General features: G+C 35.7%; 1 protein-coding gene across 3 annotated transcripts in view; it reads left to right on the top strand.

Moving 5' to 3' along the window:
* Nucleotides 1-23,881, top strand: part of Rock1 (Rho associated coiled-coil containing protein kinase 1) — a 118,452-nt gene that overhangs the window by 21,745 nt on the left and 72,826 nt on the right. For all 3 annotated transcript variants that reach the window (XM_036204728.1, XM_036204727.1, XM_036204729.1), the window contains exons 2-4: nt 12,856-12,937; nt 21,536-21,636; nt 22,119-22,256. In XM_036204728.1, coding sequence (XP_036060621.1) covers nt 12,856-12,937; nt 21,536-21,636; nt 22,119-22,256 — 321 coding nt within the window. The remainder of the gene's footprint in view (nt 1-12,855; nt 12,938-21,535; nt 21,637-22,118; nt 22,257-23,881) is intronic.

Genomic DNA, 23,881 nt, shown 5'->3' with positions numbered 1-23,881 from the left:
TACAATACCACACATTGGTTTGATTATCATAGATAACTAATTATTAACCTATATTTCTTAATTATACCTTACAATTTCAAATGAACTGCATAAACATAATACCTTAAACAAAAGTAGAAATATACATACAGTATAACAAAATTAACTTTAAATTTGTAATAAACTAAATATAGCAATGTAAAACATTTCAAATAAGTTGTTGCTCTTTAAAAGTAGATTCAATAATCTAGCCTTTCATCATATCATAATATCCCCTTTCCTTCTTTAGAAATATTTTGCATTTATAATCAACCTTCTTTAAATAAATATATAAACAATATTTGGGTTTTTGGGCATAGTTTCTCATACTACTTCCTGCTGAATGAGGGTGCTGGCAATCTTATGTGGGAATCCTGAGAAAATTAAGAATTATGCTCAAGTCCTAACTGGAGTAGTTTGTGAGGCTGTATTGTCTGAGCCAGTTGCCTTGAAGCTGTTCTGGATGTTGGAACATCTGGAGACCTCTCAGGGGGTCTTCCTTAATCAAACCATATTAGCCTGGAAGCAATCCATAGGTTCTCATCTTCTGTGGAAACAAAAGCAGAACCTCTTTTCCAAAGTAACCTATCCTTAGACATAAACTTTGAAGTCCAGATACCATATATATATATATATACATGCTTAACTCAACAGCTAAAAACCCCAAAGACAAGATAATCCAGACTCTGTGATTTCCATCTTTATGTGGCTTTTTAAAAATATTACTTTTACTTTCTCTTTAAAGACTTTATTTTTTAAACCTTTTCTCTATATAAAACTGTCTATCCTCCTTTTCCTCTTTCTTTCAAGCCTACGTACGTTTTATATACGTTGTAAAGACTTTAGACTTTCGTTTCATCTGAATCTGTCTTATTGTGAATCTATAATCTTTCTCTGACCAGGAGAGATTTTAAATGGTTAAACTGCATGGCTAGTATACTCCACCCACCTCAGCTTTTCAATGTGGCAGTGGTACATTTACCGCCAACTCTAGGAAGCAGTGGGTCTGTGCCTCCGTTCAAGCAACATGTAGCCCAGAAACCTCTCCTTTTTTAAAAAAAAATTTAATGTACTATCATGTGGATTCCAGAGATGAAACTCAAGTATCAGTCTTGGTGGCAAACACCTTTATCTGTTTAACCCAATTGCTGGCCCCTGGGTCAGATTTTTTTTTTGGGGGGGGGAGGGGAATGGAGACTGATTTTATATCAAATCTTAATAAAATGATCCTTTAATTATTACATTTCCTTGCAAATCAGAACGACTCTAAGATACCACCTTACACCTGTCAGAATGGCTGTGATCAAAAACACTAATGACAGTTAATGTTGGAGAAGATGTGGAGCAAAGGGAACACTCCTCCACTGTTGGTGGTAGTGTAACTTATACAACCACTGTGGAAATCAGTATGGTGGTTTCTCAGAAAATTGGGAATCGAACTACCTCAAGCTAGAATCTAGTCAATATTTATATGTATATATAATTCAGGTATCATTTGGCTTAAAAGGGCTTATTGGGAAATGTTATCATTTTTATTATTTTCTACAGAGAAAATATTTTCCTGTTTAAAATAACCCTGAGTCATTAAAAAAATAAAAAGTGCAAGATAAAAAATAATACATTTCTTTAATTCCTATTCCTTTGCTTCCCATAAGAAAAGAGCTTGTTCTCTTTATTACATGTGTTTATTCATTGACTCATCGATTTTGTGTCTGGAATAGTTTAATGTGGAAAAATGATATAAGAATAGTTTACTATATGTAAGAACAAATATTTTCACAAAATCAAGAGATTAGAAATTCTTAGATTTTTTTTTCTTTAATGAAAAAACTATTTAGACTATTTAAGACCTTGGCTTTTGAGCTATGTTTTGTGATACTGAAACTCTTCAGGTAAGCCCATGCAAATAGGTATCTGATTGTCTTGTTCACAAATATGTCACTTGTTCTTAGAGCAGTGCCTGGCTCATTGTAGGTTATACTATTGTGTGTTGCTCCCCTCCCTCCTGCAGTCTTTCTGAACACAAGCTAATAACGCTCATTTTTATAAGTTTTGTCACATTTATTTAATATTTACAATAGTCTTATAAATTAAATGAAACATATTATTGCCGTATTATAAATACAAGAAAAGGTTGGCTACCTAACAGAATACAGCTAGTAAGTGGCAGACTTGCTGGTATTTAGTATGTAGAATATTAGGAAGACTATAACAATTTTTTAGTTTTTTGAGACAGGGTTTCTCTGTGTAGCTGTGCGCCTTTCCTGGAACTCACTTGGTAGCCCAGGCTGGCCTCGAACTCACAGAGATCCGCCTGGCTCTGTGTGTGTCGTCGCCCCCCCCCCCCCCCCCAGTGCTGGGATTAAAGGCGTGCGCCACCACTGCCCGGCCGATTATAGTGATTTAATGTGCCTCAAAGATAAGTAATTCCTGTAGTGAGTAGGAAAGAATACTTGGTACACAGAATGCAATAAATGAAGAATATTAAAATAAAATGTAAGTATCTAAAATTTTGGGTGGCGAGGAAAGATATAAAGTCATAGGGAAAAGACCTTAACAAATACTTGATAGGGTTGTGAAAATAAGTCCTGTTGTTGTTTGATTTTGCTCTTTTGGGGGGCCCTGCCACCCAGTTCCCAAATAAATCACACAGAGGCTTATTCTTACTTATAAATGCCCAGCCTTAGCTTGACTTGTTTCTTGCCAGTTTTTCTTAACTTTAAATTAACCCTTTTTTCTTTTGCCTCTGGGCTTTTATCTTTCTCTATTCTGTATACCTTTCTTTCTTACTCCATTGCTGGTTGTGTAGCTGAGTGGCTAGCCCCTGGAGTCCTCCTTCTCTGGCTACTTCTTCCTCCTTCCAGATTTCTCCTTCTGTATCTTCTCTTTGCCTGCCAGTCCCACTTATCCTTTCTCCTGCCTTGCTATTGGCTGTTCAGTTTTTTCTTAGACCATCAGGTGTTTTAGACAAATGCAGCATAAACAAAAGTAACATAGCTTAAAATATTCTACAACAAAGTCCTGTGATATTTTATCTTATAAGCTTTAATCACAAACTTGAGCAGATGAGGGACTAATGAGATGGGTCAGTGGGTGAAAGCAAAATCTATTTACCCGAGTTTGGTCTCTGGAATCCATTGTGGTGAGATCTGACTCCCATAAATTGTCCTCTGACCTTCACGAATATGCCATGATGTGCAAACACTAATAAGTAAAAAATAAAATTTAAAAACATTTAAAAGAATATGATGAGATGAGTAAAAGTGAGATCTTTGTCTGAACCTGCTGTATAGTATGTGTAGTTAGAATTTTCCTGCCTGGCCCAGTCAGGACAAATCTCTCTTACCTGCCAGTCCCATAGTCGCTCAGACCCAACCAAGAAAGCACACAGAGACTTACATTGCTTACAAACTGTATGGCCATGGCAGGGTGCTTGTTATCTACTTCTTCTATCTTAAATTAACCCATTTCTGTTAATCTATACTTTGCCACATGGTGTGTGGCTTACCAGTGTCTTTACATGTTGCTTCTCATGGCGGCGGCTGGCGGTGTCTCCCTCCAACCTTCTACTTCCCAGAATTCTCTTCTCTCTTGTCCCGCCTATACTTCCTGCCTGGCCACTGGCCCATCAGAACTTTATTTACACAGAGCAATATCCACAGCAAGTATGAGGTTAAGATAGTTGTCTACTGAGAACTGAGCTGCCTGTGGAAGCAGCAGGAGAGAATTAAGTGGAAAGAGAGTCAGTGGCCATGCCTGAACATTTTAGAGAAAGAAATAGCTGTCTTGTCTGTGTATTTACCATGAAAGCCCTTTGTATCTAGAATATGGATATGTGCATTGTCTCCAATGTATTCACTCAATGCCACATGGGAGGATTTTGTACTTCTGTTGATTTGTGTTCTTTAAGGAACTAGATGTCCTTTACTAGAGCTCTGTAAAGTTATTTTACAGATAGACTGTTTCAAGGAGATACAACTTTGGGTGTGAATACAGCCAATAACCATCTTGTCATTTAGGTAAGTTGTGAGTATTGACAAACAGAATTGGAGCAATGTGTTGAGTCACTCAACTACTCAGTTTGTGTTCCGGGTTTCCAGATGGTTTACATTAGGCTGCTACTGCTGTGAATTGGATGTAGGAATAAGCAAAGGTTGGAATGTGGAGGTTTGCAAACTATCTGATGACCCATAAAGGTTAATTTTGTTGTCTGCAGAACTTGTCTTCTGGAGTGTAGGCTTGGGTCATCAGCCATCACTGACCATTCTGTGGATGAATTTTCTGTTACATTGGGTGATGATTTTCCTTGCTATGGTTTGTTGACATTTGTGTCTCTGATATTAGCTATGGATCATGACTGTTATTGCTGAAGGTATTCATTATTCATCCTGAAAATTCAAATTTAGGATAATCGTGGTTTCCTAGTAAGATGATGTGATAAATACTAGCATGGTCAGTCTTCCAGTTTATCCTGGGCAAGACAAATAGACCTTTGTACTGTCTGGAAAGTAAGTTAAATAAGCTATGAAGTGTGATGCTCTGGAGAATAATAGTTTAGAGTTATTAATGACACCATCATGCTTACCATTCAATACTAAATAATAGTAACATTAAATAATAGTAGCATAGTAATAGTTTGGGTAAAATAAAATAGTTTGGGTAAAATAAAAAATCTGTAAAATAAATAGTTTGGGTAAAATAAAAGTTTCCTTTTATTACTGTGACAAAACACCAAAAGCAACTTGAAAAGGAAAGGGTTTGTTTCAGCTTACAGTTTGTAGTCTGTCATTGAGGGAATTAAGGCAGGAACTTGAAGAGAGGAACTAAAACAGAGGCCATGGAGAAACTGCTTACTTACTTGCTCTTTAGACTTATGTTTAGATATATTTCTTATAGCTCCCAGAAGCACCTGCCCAGGAGTGGCGCTGTTCACAGTGGACTGGGCCTTCCCATATTAATCATTAATCAAAAAGATGCCTTACAGACTTGCCTACAGTACAGTCTGATGGATCCATTTTCTCCATTGAGGTTCCTTTTCCCAAGATAATGCTATCTACTGTCAAGCTTACAAACAAACAAACAAATAAAAACTAAGCACAGGGAGTGATTATGGGAAGAGTGAATTTTTTTTTTTTTTTTTTTTTTTTTTTCCAAGACAGGGTTTCTCTGTGTAGCTTTGCACCTTTCCTGGAACTTGCTTTGGAGACCAGGCTGGCCTCGAACTCACAGAGATTCGCCTGCCTCTGCCTCTGGCTCCTGAGTGCTGGGATTGAAGGTGTGCGCCACCACCACCCGGCTGAATATGATTTTATTTGGTGAAGAGTTTACTATTCTACACTGAATATTTACCAGGGTCTTGGAATAGGAAAAGGGATTCACCACAAAGAAGGAACTTGGAGAGGGGTGGGAGGGTAAAGGGTGAGGGTGGGGCATCATTCATATATAAGGAAAAGATGGGTATTTGAGGAAGAGATGATGGTCCTAAGATAGAACTGAACATTTATTTGTTGGAGTTAACAATATGGCCTTTGAATATTAAGAATGTGGTTATGTGTAGGCTTGTTTGTGTGGATGTGTTAGACACCTATGTTGACTAGATATTGGAAACTTTTATCTATGACCATTAGCTTGACTGCTTTATTTTGTTTGTTTGTCTCTCTCTGTAGTCATGGCTATCCCAGTCTGGCCTCACGTAAGAGATCCTTCTGCTTCTGCCTCCTGAGTTGCTAGGATTAAAGGTTTGTACCACCCTGTGCACCACCTTGCCCTGCCTTAACTGCTTTTCATGCTTACATGTTTGTTTTTTGTTTTTTCTGTGTGAGATTGGGGTGACATTAATAAGTATTATTTGTCTCTATTGTGTGATAAAATGTATCAACATTTTAGAAGAGACAAGTGAGTGAGCCAGTATTTTTTGATAAATGCATGGTATTATAAAATTATTTCTGAATAAAATCATTCAAAGTACAAAATGGAACAGTAATTTCAAGAGATGCCAGTTGTGACAGTGACATAGAAGTTGGGAATTTTCACAGTAATTTGGAAAGGCTATTAAAATATATTTTCTAGCTGCATATGTTCATGAAGTTGTATTTTCATACTTCAACTAAGACAACGTATTGTAACAGGTTGCATGTGGAAGTAAATACTGAGAATCTATCTTTGTTTGAAGTTCTTTTTTTGTTTTAGTTTTTGTTTTTTTGAGACAGGGTTTCCCTGTGTAGCTTTGCGCCTTTCCTGGAACTCACTTGGTAGCCCAGTATGACCTCAAACTCACAGAGATCTGCCTGGCTCTGCCTCCCAAGTGCTGGGATTACAGGCGTGCACCACCACCACCCGGCCTCTTTTTTTTTTTTTTTTTTTTTTAAATTAGAAAAGTTTCACTATAAAGCCTTGGCTGGTTTCAAACTTACTCTGTAGATCAGTCTGGCCTCAAACTCATAAAATTATTACTTCTTTTAAAGGTTTGATAGAAGTCTCTAGAGAAATCATCAGACCTTAGAGCTCTCTCTTCTTTTTGGTAGGAGTTATACTAATTGATATATTCATATTGAGTTACTTGCTTTAGTTTGTCCTTTTCAAGAAATTGTCGACTTCTTCAAAATTGCCACATTTGTGTCTAGGTTTTTAAAATTATTATTTGTATTATATTTTCTGTATTTTCAAAATCTTTAGTGATTACCTCTATTTCATTTCTGATACTACTGCTCTGTGTTGTTTGTTTTCTTCTGATAAACCTGCTAGGTTGTAGGACCTGTTCAGTTCCCAGCATACACATGGTGGCTTACAACCCCTTGTGACTCAGTTCCATCGTATGCAACACTCTCTTCTGACCTCCATTGGCACATGGCATGCATGTGGTACACAGACATACATACTGGCAAAGCACTTATGCATGTCAAGTAAATAAATTATTTTTTAAAAGAATGTGATTACTGCTGTTTTGAGGTGGGATGTTTCATGTCAGATCCTGTTATTTCATGATGCTGAGTTTTTCTTGCTGTTCTTTTGCCTAGGTCTATCAATTGTGGAAAATAAAGTGTTTAGACTGCCAATTAAAATTATGTATGAATTTTATTTCCATCAGTTTTTGCTTCTTCATTTCTAGTTCTGTAGTTATGTGCATACACATTTAAGATAGCTGTGCATTTGGTAGATTGACTCCTAACATAGTGTCATTTTTGCACTTTCCTTTGAGGCCAACTTTTTTAAACTTTAAATATTTATTGAATGAGTAATAAAATGAACTGTATTATAGTCATATGGTTAAAATAATATTGATTAATGAAAACATTAACAAATCACAATTATTTTCTGTAACCTGGATGAATCTCTAGAAGAAAATGCTGTCTCTGGTGCTCAGTCTCTTTGAGTCCAGTGGAAATGCAATTCTTGTTTGTCTTCACACTTAAACAGTAGCAAAAGTGATGTGAGACTTGGTGGCAACTCTTCTCTCTTGTATTGGAGAATTTTTCTTCAGGGTCCTCTCTTTGGACTCTAGTTTTTTGTGGTTGCTCTTCAGAAAGCCTCAATTAATTAAGAGTTCCATGTTCCATAGGTCCTGCTGTGCATGCCGTCTTGGCTTTTGTTTGTTTGTTTGTTTTTGTTTTGTTTTGTTTTGTTGTGACAGGGTTTCTCTGGAACTCGCTTTGTAGACCAGGCTAGCCTGGAACTCACAGAGATCCTCCTGCCTCTGCCTCCCGAGTGCTGGGATTAAAGGCGTGTGCACCACCGCTCAGCTTGTCTCGACCTTTTAAGCAAAGCTGCCTGCCTGTCATTCTTATTTGTTGGGAGTAACTTGCCACTGTACTTTCTGGGTGCACTGTGCTAGATCTGTTTAGGCAAAAAGAATAATTTTTGGTAACAATCTCAGCTGGCTTTATTTGTTTGGAATTTTTTTATACCAAGACTGGATATGTCCTTTTTTTTTTTTTTTTGAAGTTTTATAAAATTTTTATTGACAAATAATTCACATAGTATACATTTTTCCTGTTTGCACAATTTGATAGACTTTAGTCCAGTATCCTCATAGGCCCCTGACACCATCACCACTTTCTATTTTATAGCATTGCTGTCTTCAATTTCATACACATATATAATGTGGTGATTACTTTCCTCCTTATTTATTTTAAATGAGCATAATATTTGCAATTGTAACCATTTTTTAAGTTCACAATTCATTGGCATGACTTACATTCAAGATATTAATTACACTCATGGTATTATATTTGGTATTCATTGATTATATATGCAGTATTCATTCAATAACTGTATTTATGATATGACTTATTACATTCATGATATTATGTCCTGATACTACTGTCTGTCTTTGGGGCTTTTCCATCACACAAAACAGAAACTCTGTACTTAGGAAATCATTGCTCTGTATTCCTTTCTTCTCCATCTTGAGATAACATTCAATCTTTCTGTCTATGAATTTGTATATTTTATATATTTCATGTAATACAATTCTGTAATATTTGGAGGACAACTTTTAAGTGATGCTAGTGAAACTTTTTTCCTTTTCTTTTGATTAATCTGCATGGTAATTCTATCTCTTTATCTTTTAGCTTAATGTATGTTACATTTGAAGTGAATTTCTTTTTTCTTTGGTTAGTAAATCCAATGTCTAGGCTTCCTTGAGGATGATTTCTGTTCATTTATTTTATTCTTCTGAACTAAGGCATGTGCCTTTGTCTACTTTGTGAGTTTTAAAATAAAATATTAGCCATTTGTTACAATATGTTAACTTTGGAAATCAAACTTTGGAAATCATATTAGATTTTCATTTTCCACAGTGTTGTGTTAATTTTTTTTTTTTTTTTTTTTGAGACAAGGTCATTTCTCTTGCATGTATTCCAGGCTGACTTTTAACTTGCTTTGTAGATAAAGATGATCTTGAATTCAGATCCTTTTTCTCTACAGGCTTGAGCCATGGTGCTAGCTTTTTTCAGTGCTGGGAATCAAAGCACTGTACTTCTTTGTTTATCTTCAGCTGTGCTTTTGAGAGTACAAATACTCTAAATAGTCTCACTGGTCTATCATTGTGTTGTATCAGAAATCTCTCATATGCTCCCAATCTCTTGTCTCAGTTCTTAGTGGAACATGTTCACCAAAATTTTATGAGTAGCACTGCTGTCTACCTGTCTGCATTCTCGGTTATGTGAAACAGATGAGGCCATTGGCCCATTAGTTATTCTCATATAGATAGGGTAGTTATTCTCATATAGATAAGAACAGACATAAACAGTATACCTTTACTCTGTGCTGCCTTGAGTTTAGGGTAGGTGGAAATGGGACTCGTTCTGCCAGTTGCCCAAGACTAAAGACTGTCTGGGTAGGAAAAGCAAGGAAAGAAGTTCTTCCTGCTGTTTTGAAGACAATTTCTTATAACTCCTACAAAATTACTTCGACTACTGTCCAGTTAATAGGTGGGTGTGTGTGTGTGTGTGTGTGTGTGTGTTTAATGGCTTACTGAAAATATTTACAAGGAGATGGGAGCTTAGAGTTTGCCAACTTAAAACAACTTAAACACAACACAACATATGTTGTAGGTTATGGTGAAGTGTGCCTGTGATCCTAGCACTTGGGAAGATGAGACAGGATGATAAAAAAGTTCAAGACCAGCTTGGTCTATGTAGTGAGACCATATCTCAAAAACAGCAAACTTAAAAAAACAAAACAGTAAAAATACATGTAGAGATATCAAATTCAATATTTGATTATTTCTGAAATGTATATAGTTCACTGGCATTAAGTCATTCAAACATGTACAACTGTCTGCAGTGCCATTTAATTCTAAATGATTTGGCTTCTTTTTCATTCATTGGGTATGGTAGGTCCAAACATCTAGTGGCCTTTGTGTTGTATTTTATTTGCTCTTAAGTTTCTTCTAGATGTTACTTAAGTTTTTCTCAAAGGTCGTTTATCCTTTTTCCTGTTTATGTTTTCCATTGTATATTTTTGCCTTGTTTACCTCTCAGATACCATTGTTTCCCAGGATTTTATTCTTCATTCTTTATTTACTGTTGTTGGATAACTGTATCTGTTCTCAGGCTATGTGTACCCGCCTGACTCCCAAACTACAAAAATCCTTTTGAAATATTATTCACATTGTTAGTTGCCATTTTGTTATCCGTAACTTAAGCTTCTTGGGGACCTTAAATTTAGTGGGGACCTTAAATTTAGTATGTCCGAAACATCTTTTCTAGTTTATGTTCTGTGTCTTTGTTAATGAAGTCACTGTTTTTGTAGGCTAGAAGATATATTCTTAGACACATTATTGTTCTCGGCTCATCTTGCCCCTTGTTAGTTGTTCATGTTCTTTTTACTACTTTTCTCCACTCAGTTTTATTATCTCATTGGGCCTGTATTTTCCTTTTTTGGTTTTTCGAGACAGGGTTTCTCTGTGCAGCTCTAGCTGTCCTGGAACTCACTCTGTAGACCAAGCTGACATCGAACTCAGAGATATGCTTCCCTCTGCCTCCCAAGTGCTGGGATTAAAGGTGTGTGCCACCACCACCTGGCTCATCATCTTATTTTATTGCAAGACTTTAATAAATTAAAGATATCGTATGCCACTCTCCTTCTTCCTCTTAAACTCTTGTTTCCAAATTGGTTTGGGAAGATAAGCACCCTAATTCCTAGCCTGGTGTGTCATACTTTTAATGTTCCCTAATCCATTTTTCACCTCCTCCACATCTGTTTTACCCTTTCTAGTCAGGAGCACTCTCCTTTCTCTAACTCCTTGCTTTTCTTCTTTGCTTTACCCTGTCTTCATTTTACTCCTGCTAGGTTTTATCTTTATGAGTCACTTCTCATATTTCCCTTCCTTAAAGCCCCCAGAATTAGACAGTCCTTTTTGTTAATGTAGTCCCTACTTAAAATAGTTGGTAGATATTTTATATTTACTTTTTTGCTCTACTTCTGAACTCTTGAGAGACAAGAAATTTTGTTTTTTTCTTCTACAATTTCTCTATGTAAGAGGAGACTGATTTATAAATTATTAAAATAAAACCTTTAAAGAAATTCAGAATTCAGGGTTGGGGATTTAACTCAGTGGTAGAGCACTTGCAAGGCCCGGGGTTTGATCCTCAGCTCCAGAAAAAAAAAGAAAAAAGAAAAAAAAAAAAAGAAATTCAGAATTCATTTTATTTTTAAATTTTTAATTTTTATTTATGTGTATGTGCAGTATGGGTGTACAGGTTGCTTCAGAGGCCAGAAGAGGGTATCAGGACCCCTGAGACTAGAGTAACAGACCTGATAAGGCTACTAAGAATCGAAAACAGGTCTTTTGGAAGAGTAACAGTTGGTCATAACCACTGATCCTTCTCTGCAGCCCCATAGTCTTCATTTTATAGAACTGTGGAGGATTTCTTGCCCTACTTTTTGCTTGTATTGTCCAGCTTTTCTACTATATCAAAGTAGTAGCCTGAACCCCTTTTCTTTACTCTAGTGTCTTAACTTTCCTTAGCTGTAGTTGGTGTATGCTTTGATTACTCTAGAATATCTTTCCATCAGTTTTATTTCTTTGACTTAAAACAACTTGAGTTTTGCCTGTGGGTGGCACTGAAAAACATAGATCATTCTTTCTTACTGTAGAATTAAAATATTTGATGGTAGGTCCAAACATCTAGTGGCCAGATGGAGCTAGTAGAGGTGGCCAGACTTTCATTAATAAGTACATTACCAAGCTCAGTGGTCAAACAAAAGGCAGATGGAATTTCTGCATTAGGGAAGATTTTGACAACTTGACCTGAGTTTACTCTTAATATTTTTAATGTACTTTGTCATTCCTAGCAATAGGGAGACAAACTATAGACATAATAAAAGTGAGAATATTCGGGGCTTCACATGCTTATCTTAGTTTCATAAATCTGATATGTGTTAGCTATATAGATAGCTACTAGTTCTCATTTTACAGTAGAAAAAAACACATGCTAAAAAAGGTTATGGGATTTGTCTTCTCAATATCATGTAAGTACAAGTGTGTTTTTCTTTGGAATGTAATTGTGTGATTTTTTTTTTAAAGCTTGAAAATACTGTGACTTAGCTGGAATTCATCACTTTATTAGGATGATCCAAAATCATTGTTCCCTATAGTACTGATCAGTACATAAAACACATTGACAGAAGAGCAACTCTTTGTAATGAAGACATTTTAGGATTACTGAATGAATATGTCTTCTGCTATATCATATAGCAAGATATAGTCTCAGTCCAGACTTCCCCTTGCTTGTATGGATTGCGTGTACTTCACATTGCCCATCACTTGCTTACCTATATAAATGTCTGGTTTTGGAAAGCAAAAGGCTCCTATTTATTATTTCCTGTTTGTTGTCCTAAAAGGTGCTTTAAAGAGAGAAAGTGAGCTCTATGAACACCTGAATGTTTTTATAATTAAATATGTGTACAGCTTTATGTGTGATTTATTTTAAAATTTATGCTTCATTAAATCTTATTTAGCTATTACCCTGTAAAACGTTAATAGTCACAAATACAGGTTTTTGCTGAACATGTGAAATGAAGGTAAATTTGGTAGTAAAGGTAAGTGGAATGTAAAACTCTACATCCCTGTAAAGAGAGTATATGAATCATAAATAACCACATGCAATCAATCTGGTGGTTTTCCTGCTATACTGACTGGAAGATTAGGAAGTAAAAAAAAAAAAAAAATGTGTATATGAAATACAAAAAATAGAACTTTTATCTCCCCTACTACTTATGTAATCTTATAAAGAGTGTTAAATGAGCACAAGATGAATTGAAGAGAGGACATTAAATATTAAAACCAGAAAGTATTTTGATGTGCTAACACTGTCTGTTTTATTCTTTTAGGATGGATTGGATGCTTTGGTTTATGATTTGGACTTTCCTGCCTTAAGGAAAAACAAAAATATTGACAACTTTCTAAGCAGATGTAAGTACATTTCTGTAGAGTTTAATGTTACCGTGCATGTAACTGTGAATCAGATTATTCAACCCTCTTCCTCTTTTGTTGAATTCTTACTGTCTCATCAGTGAATCCTATGTAATGTTAGTACAAAGACTGACACTACCTGCTGCACTAAAACAAGGCCCTTGCAGGTGAAATTGTAGAAGCTAATTTACGTGCCTATCAAGAAAGTCTACAGAGTAATTTGTGGAAATGAAAAGTCAGTAGCTAAAATAAGTACATGTTTTTAAAAATGCATGTATATGCACATTCAAGTTTTAATACATTTAAATATATCAAATACAGTTAAATATATTTAAATATTTAATAAATTTAATATATTGGATCCCTATCTTTGTTTATAATAGAATTAGTTACTATATTTGGAAACCTGCAGGTAAAAATTGATTACATAGGACAACCCATCATAAGAGTTTTCTTCATGACAGCTGTTTTATTTGTGCTTTTATATATTTTAGATGTTCTTTTTTAAAACTTTATTTTAAATTTTGAAATTATTTAAAAATATGATTAAGTTGCCGGGCAGTGGTGGCACACGCCTTTAATCCCAGCACTCGGGAGGCAGAGGCAGGCAGATCTTTGTGAGTTTGAGGCCAGCCTGGTCTCCAAAGCGAGTTTCAGGAAAGGCGCAAAGCTACACAGAGAAACCCTGTCACAAAACAAACAAACAAACAAAGAAACAAACAAATATATATATACATACATATATATATGATTAAGTTAAAATAGTTTGAAATGTAAAGAATTATTAAGAAATGAAAATGAACCAAGTATTCTACCATTGAGCTACATCCCCATCTTTTTGAATTGGGAAATTTTAAGTATAAAATTTTTGCTAATATCTTGAACACTACTAAAAGAAATGAACCATTTTACTAGTTAATATTTGTTCATCCCCATACTTGATACTTAGTGAAATAACAAAGATGGACTACTTCTTACTTGGTGGTAGACAAAGGGTGGGTTAATCATTAGTGTAGAGGTGGAGGGTAGAGTATGATTTTGATAAGTAGATAACATTGGGAAACAAAACTTTCTTAATCTGCTCTCATTTTCTATTTTGTTTGTTTGTCTCACACTGCAGCCCGAGCTAACCTTGAACTTATAACAGTGCCCTGTCTCACCCTCCTGAAAGCCTAGCAGTCCATGTATGAGCTACAACATCTAGTTTATTTTTACTATGTTGCTTTTGTAATATTAAGTATGTCTATGTATTACATTTTACAAATGGAAACTTTACTGGGATAGAAATAAATTAAGTCAAGTGATGTTTTAATTTAAAATTAAATTTTTATAGCTTACTTGAAATATTAAAGAAAAATGCAAGGAGAGTAATATTAATGAGACAAAATTTTAACAAATCATCCATACTAATGTGTAAAAATCACAAGTGAGGGCTTCTACCAGTAGTAAAAAAAAAAAAAAAAATCAATGTACTTTAACATACTAACATTAATAAAGGAAATGCATATTTTAGTAGATATAGAAAACAGTGAATAAAAATTCATAATCATAAATATCTTTGTGAAAGAAACTTGCTTATCTCAATAAAGAAAGCCCATAATTCAGAATGTATTGTTTTGTATGTGTGTACCAGTTTTCCTAGTTTCACTTGTTGAAAGGCAATTCCTTTTCTAGTGTTTGTTTTTGGCATATGTCAAATACTAAGTCACCGTGGCTGTGGCTGTGGCTGTGAATTTATTCCTGGGTCATCTATTCCATTGGTCCATGTAGTTTGACAGCCTCTTATGCATTTAGTCACATGAGTTAGGAGTCACAGTCCTAGTTGTTTATTTGAGAATGAGTAAAGACATGGGCAGCTGAGTGAAATAGTAATCATGAATATTTATGGATTATAAACTATAAGGAATATCACAAAGACTTTGCAATACAAAATTCATAATTATTTGCAAATTGAAAAGCTTGTTCATGGCCAGATGTGGAGGCCCTTCCTGTAATCTTGCAATTGGGAACCCTGAATTTGGGGCCATCTTAGACTATGTAGTGAGAAAAGAGCTTAGAGGTAAAATGCTTAGAAGAAAGAGGGGATACTTACTGGACATTGACTTGAGGGATTGAGTTAAGACAGGAATATTGTGTCGTTAAAGGTGAAGAGATCAAGTTTGTCTACACGTGCTAGAAAATGAATATATAATTTAATTCAGCATACACATGTATACATGGTGGTAACCTGGCAGTTCTGTGAGTGCCTCATTTGTTTTAGCTTAGTAATCAGTAAAATATTCCATGTGAGTGAAAGTCAGTGGGATGTTTGTGGGTGATGTTAGAGAAATGACACAAAACTGAAATATAATATCTTAGGATTTCTATTGTTGTGTTAAGGCCAAAACATCAAGACCAAAAACAACATCGAAGGAAAGGGTTTATTTCAGCTTACAGTTCCATATCACAGTCTGTCACTGAAGGAACTCAGGGCAAGAACTTGGAAGCAGGAACTGATGCAGAGGCAGTGGAGGAGGACTGTTTACTGGGTTGCGCAGCCTGCTTTCTCATATCACCTAGGACATCCAGCCCAGGGGGTTGCAGCACACACAGTGAACTGGACCCTCCCATATCAATCATCAATCAAAATGCGCTAGGGCTGGAGAGATGGCTTGGTGGTTAAGAGCATTCATTGGCTGTACTTCCAAAGGACCTTGGTTCAATTTCCAACACCCACATAGTGGTTCATGGCTGTCTATGGCTCCAGTTCTAGGGGATCCAACACCCTCATATGGACATGAATGCAGACAAAACAATGCACATTAAATAAAAATAAATCACTTAAAAAAATAAAAGAACGTGCCCCACAGGCTTGCTTGCTTAATTTGCTTAATTGCTTTCTCACTTGAATTTCCCACTTTTCAAATGATTTAAGCTTATGTCATGTTTGCATAAAACTAGCCAGTCCGTATGCTATATTGTAGAGTGGGAGAATATTAGACATTAGAGTGTATATTAAAAGTACATTTGGAAATACATGATTGACAAATAGAATTAAAGCTAGCTTGATATGTGTGATTATGATTTAAATAAGAAACGTGGTTTTATGTTTATCTAGACATGCTAAGCTGCATTAAGTGGGGACAAAATAAATGAGAGTTGTATTTAAATAGAATTGTGGTTTTGTCAAACTAAGTACAATAAGAATGCAAGATACATATAAGAGAGTGATCATCTAAGCCTTTAAAGAATTAAAACAATATTGGAGAAATCAGTAAACTAAAAAAATTGTCTAAGTGATCTGAGAGTCAGTAGATTTACAGCCATCTCATTTACAGTGAGAGATTGTGTGTGCCTTCAGATGAGAACCTGGTTTCCTTAAAGCCCAAGCTAATGGTAATATTTACATTTTTAATAATTGGAGAAGTTAGAGGAATAATATATCATGATGTGAAGTGATATGAAATCCAGATTTCAGTGTCTATAAATAACAGCTTTATTGGGACATTGTCATGCTCAGTTTTTTGTTTTGTTTTGTTTTTCGAGACAGGGTTGTGGTGGGTATTGTGTTCCCTGAAATATTGTGTGTTCCCCGAAATAAACATATGTGGGGTCAGAGAACAGACAGCCACTAGAACAAAGCCAAAAATGGTGGCTAGAAAATGGGAAGAGTAAGCCATAGCAGAAGTTGGGCGGTGGTGGTGCACGCCTTTAATCCCAGCACTTGGGAGGCAGAGCTAGCTGGATCTCTGAGTTCAAGGCCACTTTAGAAACAGCTTAACATGGTGACCCACGCCTTTAATCCCAGGGAGTGGGGGCAGAAAGAGAAAGGTATATAAGGTGTGAAGACCAGGAACTAAGTGGAAAAAGCATGTAGTTAGTTAAGCATTCAGCTGGTTAAGCATTCAGGCTTTGGAGCAACACAGTTCAGCTGAGATTCATTCTGGATGAGGACTCAGGGTTTCCAGTCTGAGGAAACAAGACCAGCTGAGGTACTGGTGAGGTGAGGTAACTGTGGCTTGTTCTGTGTCTCTGATCTTCCAGCATTCACCCCAATAAGTGGCCTCAGGTTTGTTTTTATTAACAAGTACCTTTAAGATTCATGCAATACAGGGTTTCTCTGTGTAGACCGCAGTGGTCTTGAACTCATTCACCTTCTTCTGCCTCCTGGGTGCTGAGATTAAAGGCATGCTCCACAGCACCCAACACCATGCTTAGTTTTTAATGCCTCATTTATGGCTACTTTTGTGCTTCAGTGGTTCAGCTGAATAGTTGTAATAGAGCCCGTACATGACCATTGCATTGCTTATGCAGTGTAGTGTAAATCATACTGATACCATTACAAGTTGTATTTTGAGTGCCACATGTATCAAATGTTTTACCTTTTATTTTAGTAAATACCAATTGTGTTCAAACACGAATAGGAAAAAAAATGTACTTTAAATTTCCTTTTGAGCCATGTTGAAATATGGGTTATGTTTTGGGAATTCTGTCACCAGTCTGCTAGCCAATTGAGAGAAGCATTTTGGTTCAAGGAGCGGGGTTTTCATTGGGGATAGATGTGACTGAAAGAAAAGGCAGAACAGAGGAGTGCAAGGCCCTTTTAAGCGAGGAACAAGCTGTGACCAAATATAAGAGATTGCTAGTGACTCAATTCAGATTCCCCATTTGTCTTGTGATATTTGTGCATGGGTTTTGCTTGATAATAAATGGTAAAATAACCTTTTGTCATCCTTTACCAGGGTTATTTTATCAAGTTAGATGGTAAAACATTTTATTGTGTCGTTGACAGAATAGCTGTGCTATTACCAGATTGTGATATTATCAGACTGTGATATCAGACTGAATACTAATACTCCCAACTCAGAGGATAGCAATAGTTACAGAGAACCAGAACACTTTAATATTTAATATTTTAATATTCATTATAAAGTGAAATAAACATAATTGTTTACTTATTTCTCTTCTCTTTAGAACAGTAGTTCTCAACCTGTGGTTCATTACCCCTTTGGGAATTGAACCATCCTTTCACAGAGGTTGCCCCCTCTCCCCCAAGGCCATGGGAAAACACAGATATTTACATTATGGTTCATAGCAGTAGCAAAATTAAAGATATGAAGTAGCAATGAAAATAATTTTATGGTTGGGAGTCAGCACAACATAAAGAACTGTATAAAAGGGTCACAGCATTAGGGAGGTTGAGAACCACTGCTGTAGAAACATGAACTGCCTATACCAGGGATCCTATTTCTTCCCACCTTTAAGAATAGTATCTACTACTAGGCTAGGAGTGAATGCCTGTCTTAAGCATATCTTATCCTCAGATCTGTAAGTGTGTCTTCATTATAAAATGCTATTCAGCCCCCCACCTCTATTTTTCTTAGTGCACTAGTACTAGTGATACTAGGGGGAAAAAAATCACTGTGCTCATCTAATTCTTAATGTTTTTCCTGCTTATTTATACCCTAATCTTGGTGTTTGGATGTGATTGTTATAAATCTGATCATATTATGGTAATGATAAGTAATAGTCATGTTTTAGGATGCTCTATGTTAACATAATGTTACTATAGAGCCTCTAAAGATTATATGTAAAGAGGAGGGTAAATGACTAGTAATGTAAGAAGGAGTAAATTTATCTTGGGTTGTTACTATACTACTATGTTAGAAAACAGAATTAAAATTGGGAAGGGCTATGGGTAGTGGTGCACACCTTTAATCCCAGCACTTGGGAGGCAGAGGCAGGTGGATCTGTGAGTTTGAGGCCAGCCTGGTCTACATAGTGAGTTCCAAGACAGCCAGGGCTCCATAGTGAGACCCTGTCTCAACCCCCAATCGCCCCCCCCCAAATAATAAATAAAAATAGGAAGCTGTTGTGCCATGTAAAACAAATGGGACTATCATACTGTTTTTTTTTTTCTTGACTGTTAGGGAAATTTCAGTGAAGATCAAGCCTAAGTTTCCTTGTGATAGAGTTTATAGATCTAGTAAAATCCAGTCATGTAAAATAGGTTGGAAAAATTTTCTATTGTGTACTGTTGCTTACTTAAGAATAATCATAAATGGCATCCCTTGACCAAGGAATGCTTTGTTGAGTTTTTAAATCTGAGATAAGGTGTTACCCACCCAACTGGAAAACTGAATTCTGCAGGTTGGACTTTATTAAGTCTGTGCTTAGTTCTAGATTGAAACCTTGGTGAAGTGATCTAGGGTAGCCAGGACTGTAGAAAACTGAGTTTGACTCAAAACTGTTGGCCAGCAGACCTTCACACTTGGTAGCATGCAAGCCTGTGCTAGGACAAGACAAATGTCAAGAAACTAGGAGAACCTATTGATTTCAAATGTTTTGTCTGCCAGCTTTCTAAAGACTTTTGCAACCTTTTTTATGGTTCTAAACCTCTTATAACTAGAGTCTGGGATACTTTTTCAAGTGTCACTGGCCATCCTAAAACACTACCCTAGCTTAGGATTTTCTTATTTCTCATGTGGAATGTTAAAATGCTATTAAAACTCTCCCCACTCCAGGTTTTCCTTACTGAATTTATCTTTAACATTCTTCAGGGTAGTTTAGCATAAGTATAGGTTTGATTATGCTTATCTGCTTGAGTTTCTTTTTACAGCTTCCAACCCATGCTAGTAGTTTTTATATTGTGCCTTGATTTTTATATATTGAGCTGCCTAAACCTGTACTCTAGGAAAAACAAAACAAAACAAAACAAAACAAAACAAAACAAAAACTTTCTATTGTTAAGTGATAGCTTTCTTACTTTCTTTCTTTGTTGCTTGCTTGCTTGTTTTTCTTTTTCCTTGTTTTGGCTGGCCTAGTGCTCACTGTGTTGACCAGGTGGCCTTGAACTCACATAGATCTTCCTGTCTCTGCCTCTGGAGTGCTATTAAAGACAGGTGTCACTACACCCAGCAAATAATAATTTCTAACAGGCAAAGTTCAGGCTCCTTAACCAGATTGGAGCTCCCCAGCCTCTTCTGCCACTTTACCAAAAACATACTGGTCTAAACAGAACCCTTGTGTACACTATTTCACCATTCCATCACTTAAATGTTCTGCCTTTTTGCTCTAACATGGCTAACAACTACTTTTCATTTCAAATGTGTTTCAGGTGTCATTGTCTGAGAAAGTTTTTCTAATCCTCTCTCTGCAAGGCAGCCTTTAGCTGGTATCCTCTTAGTACTTCAGAAATTCTGCTTATCTCTTTTATACTATTTTGAATTAGATTTTACATTGTTTCATTAGCACTAGCATTTGACCCTTTATTAAAAATAGTTAACAGTGTTACTAGTTACCTTTCCATATCTCTAGTGATTACTTTAGAACTTCAGGTTGAATATTATCTCTCTCTATAGTATTGTTTTGCAGTACTGTGACCTAAAAAGTTGATAAATATATTTATCCTTGTATAGAAATTTGTTAACATTGCATGTGTCTGTTTGTCATAAATTACACCAAATATTTGTTTGAACATATATTTTAACAGAAAGGCAAGAATATTATAGCTACCTTTATTAGAAACTAGAACTTTAATAATTTTTATGTGTATGGACAACATTTAAATGTGAAGCTTTTCCATGCAATCTCATACCAGTGTTGACCCATATGTATTAAAATAGCCCTATTTTAGTCTATGACCAAATTAGGAGCTAGACAATCTTTCCAGTGGGGATTTGTAAATTATTGTCATCTGTAGCATGACAGGTTTATATAAATAATTTCAGTGATCCTCACTGCATGCTTTAAAGTCTAGCTTCAGATTAATGCTATAAGTACAAAGATTGCCAGTTAGAAATTTAATTTTAATTCTTTTTTGGTTTTTTTGAGATAGGGTTTCTCTGTAGCTTTAGAGCCTGCCCTGGACTAGTTTTGTAGACCAGGCTGGCCTTGAACTCACAGAGATCTGGGATTACAGGCGTGCGCCACCACCACCCGGCTTTTTAATTTTAATTCTTTAGTACATATGTCTTTGATATATTGAATTTGTATCTTTTTTACAGGATCATCATAATGACTTGATAAACAAAGTTTTATTCTGTTGATGTAAAACATCTACCTATATTTTCTAAATCAAATCTGTTACTTACCTAAAATGCCAAGAATAAATTAAAATAAACTAGTTATTATTTTTAATGCAGCATTTATATTCCACTTGGAAATGTAGCTCAGTTGGTAAAATACACTTGCCTAGCATACACAGAGCCCTGGGTTTGACCTCCAAAACCACATAAACTTTGGATGCATGAGATACTGTCTGAAAAAAAAGCACAGACGTTTTTGTGTTTAAAACAGTGTCATTAGATTTTTTATAAAAACTTTTGATATGATAGTGGAATCATTACAGAATTTATTTGAAACAATTCTTAGCATATTAAATATTTTTCTATTTTATAACTTCAAGTTTTACATATATCAATTATTTCGAGGGATAGAGTGCTGAGGTTAAACACAGAGCCTCATGAGGCAAGCACTTCACCATGGATCCGGATCCACCCCAGCCTTTACTTGTAATGTGTTGTTGTTGTCTTTTTATTGTGCTTTTCAGTAGTTTGATTGTAAAGTAAGTAGTGTTCATTATAATGCTTTAGTGACATAATTATATTTTTCATACAGATAAAGACACAATAAATAAAATTAGAGATTTACGGATGAAAGCTGAAGATTATGAGGTAGTGAAGGTGATCGGCAGAGGTGCATTTGGAGAAGTTCAATTGGTAGGTTACTCAGAATTTTTAAAAACAATTTTTTAAGTGAAAAACAAAATACTTACTTGCCTGTTTAACATAATATTTGGAAAAATAATTGTTTTCATAGAATCTTTTCTTTAAATGGAATGACAACCTTGGGTCAGATCTGGAAGTGGTAGGGAGGTCTTTTCCTTAAGCATTTCAATAAACATTTCAAGTCTCACAGGAAACTCCTATCTAGAATTCTGTGGAATAAAGTTTTATGAACAGAGCAACATACATGATGGGCTAGACTATGGGGAATTTAGGGAGTAGACGATTTATTTATTTATTTTATTGCATTGCTTCTGGTAATTAAAGTTTTGACACTAGCTAGTTGGGGTAAGTAAGCAGAAGCAAAAAAACAAAAATAGCCACATTTTTTAGTAAGTATTAAAGTCATGTTGTAAATTGTTCAGTGAAACATTGAGCTTTAAATGTTAATCAATGGTTTGTTTTCAATTTTAAAGGTAAGGCATAAATCCACCAGGAAGGTATATGCTATGAAGCTTCTCAGCAAATTTGAAATGATTAAGAGATCTGATTCAGCTTTTTTCTGGGAAGAAAGGGACATAATGGCTTTTGCCAATAGTCCTTGGGTTGTTCAGGTATGGTTTTGATCCTGTTTTCTTAATGCTATACTGGTTTTTAAAAAATATATGATAAATTTGTTTTTTAGAACAGTAATAATTTATTAGCAGTTATAAAATTAATATATCATTTTTGAAGGCATAAAGTTTAATTTTGTTGATTTATCTTTAGAAAGGTTAGAACAAAATAATTGTTTTTTTTTTATAGAATTAAATCTGCTTTGATTTAAGGAAAGTATTTCTACTTTAGTAATGAGTGTGTGTGTGTGTGTGTGTGTGTGTGTGTGTGTGTGTGTGTAAGTAAATACGAGGTCCTCTTACTTTTTTTAACTGCCTAGTCATGTAAATGTCTCTCATTGAAATAAAAGAATAGAGAAAGTAGAAGATTGAGTTTCACTAAGCCACCAAATAATCCCTGCGTTGGCCTTAAGTTTTTAGTACCGGGGAATATATACCCTAATATCAGCATGGTGTAGCACAGCCATGGCCACAGGACTGGAGGCAGAGACACGAGGGTCTGGAGTTCAGGCAAGGCCCTATCTCCAAAAGAAATACATAAGTCCTAGTAGTATTGACTGCCATTGACCAAGTCATTTAAAGTTTATGGGCCATGATTCCCTTGCTTATAAATATGAAACTTTAAGATTTTTTTTTTTTTTATCCAACCAGGATATTATGCAAGGCCTCACACTTCCTATGTAGCTGAGGATGGCTTTGAACTCTGAGCCTCTTGCCTGTATCTTCTGAGTGCTAAGATGTACATGCCACACCTGCCTAATTGATTATTTTAATTGTGAAGTAAAGTCATGGGCTCAAACCCTACTAAATTATTCTGAGTTTTCTGCCTATGCTTCAACTAAGGCACCTCCATTGCTTTGCTTTTTTTGGGGGGGCGGGGGGATCAAACCCAGGGCCTTGTGCTTGCTAGGCAAGTGCTCTACCACTGAGCTAAATCCCCAACCCCCTCCATTGCTTTTTATCTTTAATGATGAAGTCTTTTTAAACTAAGCTAGACCATTTCCAAATTCCTAACACATTTTCTTATTTACTTACAATATCTATTAAAGGCCATTCTAAATAAGCATTTTAATGATTGGAATAAAAAGATTTAAAAAATACTGTCTATTTTGTGTACATGTGTGTGTCTGAGTGTATATATGTGCACCACATGCTTATAAGAGCCAGTGGAGGCCAGATGGTTGTGAGCTACCATGTGGGTGTTGGGGACTAAACCCAGGTCCTCAGCACGAGATAATACTTTTTGTTTTGCCCTTTTTCTATTGTTTTTTGAGGTACGGTCTTACTGTGTAACATTGGTGGCCTGGAACTCTCTATATAACTAAGGCCAGCTTCAAACTGGTCATTAAAGGCGTGTGCCACCATACTTGACACTAGATAATTCTTTATTATAAAGAACTGTTAGTTATTTTTCTGTTTCTGTGATAAAACACTATCACTAAAGCAACTTATAGAAGGAAGGGTTTATTTGGGCTTATGATTCCTGAGGGATGAGTCTATCACGTCATGGTGGGAAGACATGGCAGGAGGTGGGCATGGTGGCTGAAGCAGAAAGGTGAGAACTCATACCTCATACCATAAACATGAAGCAGATTTGAGCAAACTGGAAAAGATGGGGGCAGTTA

This window comes from Onychomys torridus, chromosome 13, assembly GCF_903995425.1.
Source record: "Onychomys torridus chromosome 13, mOncTor1.1, whole genome shotgun sequence".
NCBI lineage: Eukaryota > Metazoa > Chordata > Mammalia > Rodentia > Cricetidae > Onychomys > Onychomys torridus.
Note: the sequence above shows the minus strand (reverse complement) of the source record. Positions and strands in the feature narration are given on the sequence as shown.